Consider the following 3583-nt stretch of genomic DNA (forward strand, 5'->3'; position numbering starts at 1 on the left):
TTATCATTCTTGTTATATGGTTAACATTTAAAATAAATAATTACTATCATTTCTAGATAATTAATGCAGTTACATCTAAAAATGAGCCTTGGAAAGTCATGATCCAGTTTACTGCTGATAAGATGCACTTTTGCAGCAAATACAGCTCCAGATACTTTAAAGCAGCTCTCAACTCAAAACTGATACTTCAGTATTGAGACATGGATCCAACCAGGGGGGGAATATAATAAATGGACACAGACTGCACCACGTTTCATTATCGACAATTTCATTTTTCTACAAAAAAAACAAAAACGTACGTCATCAGAATAATAAAAGAAAATGCTATACCCCACATTCGATTTCTGCGTATGAAGGCTTTAATGACAGCACATTAAATACAATGTTTATTGTCCCGATAGCTAGGACAGGTTGAACACAGACACAAACCTGTATGAGGACAATTAGTTGTGTAAAGTGTCAAAATCATGTCTAATATTTACTTTATATTGATGTCATTTTAGTTTTTTTAGATTTTATAGTTTCATTTTACATTACAAAATGTGTGTCTGTCTTAATATTGTGGGACTATGTTGGAAATAAGCCTTCACACTTAAACATGTTATTTGGATTCAGTGTGTTTTGTGGACACATTAAAAAAAAAAAGTCACATTTTCTTGTTGTAGAACCATTACCATGACTTATTTCCTTTATGTCCTTAAAAAAAAAAAGATCCATACGGGCAACATTTCAGCAGTCAACTGTAAATAAAATCCCAAAGGAAGGTAAAGTCCAGAGAAAACAGTGTTGAGCTTCAGCAGTAGATGGGCTCTGGTAGGCTGGAGGTTGAATAGTCCTGTTCTGTGGAGAAGTCTGCTGGCTGCCAGTGACACTCAATCAGAGCATCATACAGTTCCTCACTGAGCTCCATGAACTTCTTGTTGGCCTCCACCACATCCAGCTCCGGACTGGGATCTGCAGCACAGGGCAGCTGGTTACAAAGTGCTTTACAGACATGAGACATGAGAAGAAAATGAGCATGAGCATATAAAATACATGCAAGAGAAAACATGCAATTAAAATAACTAAATAAATAAAACAATGTATGTCTAAAAAATAAAGCAAACGCTTTATAAAAATAAAAAAAAGACCTGGCATTATGAAGATTTTGTTAAAAATAAATACGACTAAAATTGTCAATTTAGCATGACACATTTTCACATTTGTGTGGCGATAAAACTAATGAGATGCAACATGTTCATCAGGGAGCTTTAGAGGTGCTGCTTGATGTATTTTTTTTTTCTTTGGACAGCCAGGTTAGCGGTTTCCCCCTGCTTCCAGTCTTTATGCTAAGCTAAGCTAACCATGAGATTGATATTCATCTAAACATGCCACTTTCCTCTAAGCCTTTATCCTAAAATCATAAATCCTTCATTTTGGGGGTTGTTTGCTGTGTTGCGTTCAAATAATATCTGTTATTTAAATGTAACTGCTCTTATTGCCAAATACAAAATTGTACCAAAGGAGGAACTAAATGCTTATTTATGCGATAAGATTTGAAAATCACAATAAAACAGTCTGAAGATATCGTCCTGGGACTAAACAATCTAAATTTGATAATAAAAATAACCGTAAGATCCTGATCCAAAAACCAACCTTCAAGTCCATCATCCTGAACAGGTTCACTTTCCTGAGAAGAAAAAACATGTTAGAATGATTCATGTCTGTGAACAATGAGATAGTGACGGGCGGTTTAACAGAGAGAGTTTACCTGTGGTGGGGGATACTGTGTGTAGTCATACTGCTGATAGTTGTAGCCATACCCTCCTGCAGTCTGATCATAGCCCCAGGAGGGGTAATACCCCTGGGTAGGCCTGCTGCTGGTACTGGTTGTACTGCTCATAGTTCTGTCTGTATCCTGAGCCGTATCCTGACCTGGGCTCTGACGTCTGCTGCTGCTGCCGGTTCCTTAAACTCAAGAGGGAGGAAGACACACTGTTGAACTTCACCCATCATTTGGCTCGTGCTCCTGGCACAAATAAATCGGAGAGGACTTTGAAGACTCACTTGTTAGCAGCCAGGCTGAGTCTCAGAGGTTTGACACCCAGTCCCAGAGCACCCTGACACTCCTCTAAAGCCCTCTTCTGCAGCCGCTCGTCTGGGAACTGAACAAAGCCACAGCCTCTGCAAAGACACACGGGGAGGGGGGCAGCTTAGCTCCTCTGAAAGAGACCTCTTGAGCAGCTTTTACCTTTATATTTGCTAAGTACAGCTAGTCTGAAACTACTTCACGAAGAGAAATTAAATAACATTAAAGCTATTTTGCCCTTCATGGCCCACAATGGGAACCTCACTCACTTTAGGGTTGCATATATGATCAAACCAACATTAACAAATATTAGTAGGTTCATTAATGTAGCGATTCTCAACTGCTGGTATCTAAATACATCGTGAGATGCAGCCTCAGACTTCTCCTTCTGTCCATATATGCACGCTCCTCTCGCTCCCCCACACAGCACTGCTGTCTCCCTCTCTGCTCCCGATGATGTCAGTGCTTCTGACACATTCGTCACGACACGGTGCAACACGTGCACATAACAGAGCTAACAAAGAGGAATCAGCCAACTTTTGAAGTACAATGAAAGGAATTAACTTATTTTTAGTTGACTTTACTAAGTTTCTCTGTGCTCATCTTAAACCTCACCTGGATGCATCTGCAGGCGTTTGTGACAACAGAAAATCGTGGATATTAAGCCCAGGCCACACTGCCTGCGTGAGCCTCTTGCTTTTAGTTTTATCTAGAGATTCGAGATGTTACCTATTTATTTCTGTGTATTCAGTTTAAATAAACAGTAAAAATTAGACATGAGAAATAGTAAAAATTGAAAAGGTTTTTTAAATAGATTAGATTTCTTCACTTATGAGTTGATCTTATCTGCTTTATGAATAGCACTCAAGATGAAACTCTTCACTTCAAAGTTTTAAAGCCAATAAGGCAGACTTCTAGCAGTAAATGAATAAATTATGCAATTTACAAATGACTAACTTTTGAAGGAAAGATCATAACGAGTGTTTAGTTATCATAAACTGTACCTCCTTTGTAGAAGGACTCTTGTTTCTTCCTCAAGAAGGACTTTGACTCAGATGAATACTGATGAAATGCTAAGTGAGCACAGCGGATGGTGTAAAGTGAAGCAGTATGTAAGTTGAGACTTCCTCGTGGAAACAAACCCACTTCATTGGAAGACGTTTTGACAAAGAGGGAACACATATCTTTGTCACATATATTCTCCATATTGTGTGAGAACATGTTAGTACTCACTTGGAGTTGCCCATGCTGTCCAGCACCACTTTTCCACCACGACAGGAAGGATAGCGGTTGTAAAAGAACTCATAAAGCATCCCATCATCCACTTCTGGAGTTAGATCTCCCACAAACAGAGAATACATCTGACTACAACAAAAACAGAGGCGGGGTTATTTTTCCAGTGCAGCGATAAAGACATACGATGTGTCAATGAAAGGAGGTCATCTTTTATATCCTGCTTCTCCATTTGGACTCACCCACTGTCTTGTTTCCCAAAGGTGGCTCGGTTTAACTTGA

The 3583-nt window shown here is 39.1% G+C and overlaps 1 protein-coding gene across 1 annotated transcript in view; it reads right to left on the reverse strand.

Annotated features, from left to right (window-relative positions):
- Positions 1-251: 251 nt before the first annotated feature.
- Positions 252-3583, reverse strand: part of LOC115015699 (tRNA selenocysteine 1-associated protein 1-like) — a 4538-nt gene continuing 1206 nt past the window's right edge. Inside the window, 7 exon segments of the mRNA XM_029443225.1 lie at positions 252-954; positions 1636-1669; positions 1751-1855; positions 1857-1947; positions 2047-2163; positions 3302-3433; positions 3544-3583. The exon segment at positions 3544-3583 is cut by the window's right edge and continues 10 nt beyond it. Of these exon segments, the coding sequence (XP_029299085.1) occupies positions 794-954; positions 1636-1669; positions 1751-1855; positions 1857-1947; positions 2047-2163; positions 3302-3433; positions 3544-3583 (680 nt within the window). The 3' untranslated portion in view covers positions 252-793.

This window comes from Cottoperca gobio, chromosome 11 (genome assembly GCF_900634415.1).
Source record: "Cottoperca gobio chromosome 11, fCotGob3.1, whole genome shotgun sequence".
Classification (NCBI taxonomy): Eukaryota; Metazoa; Chordata; class Actinopteri; order Perciformes; family Bovichtidae; genus Cottoperca; species Cottoperca gobio.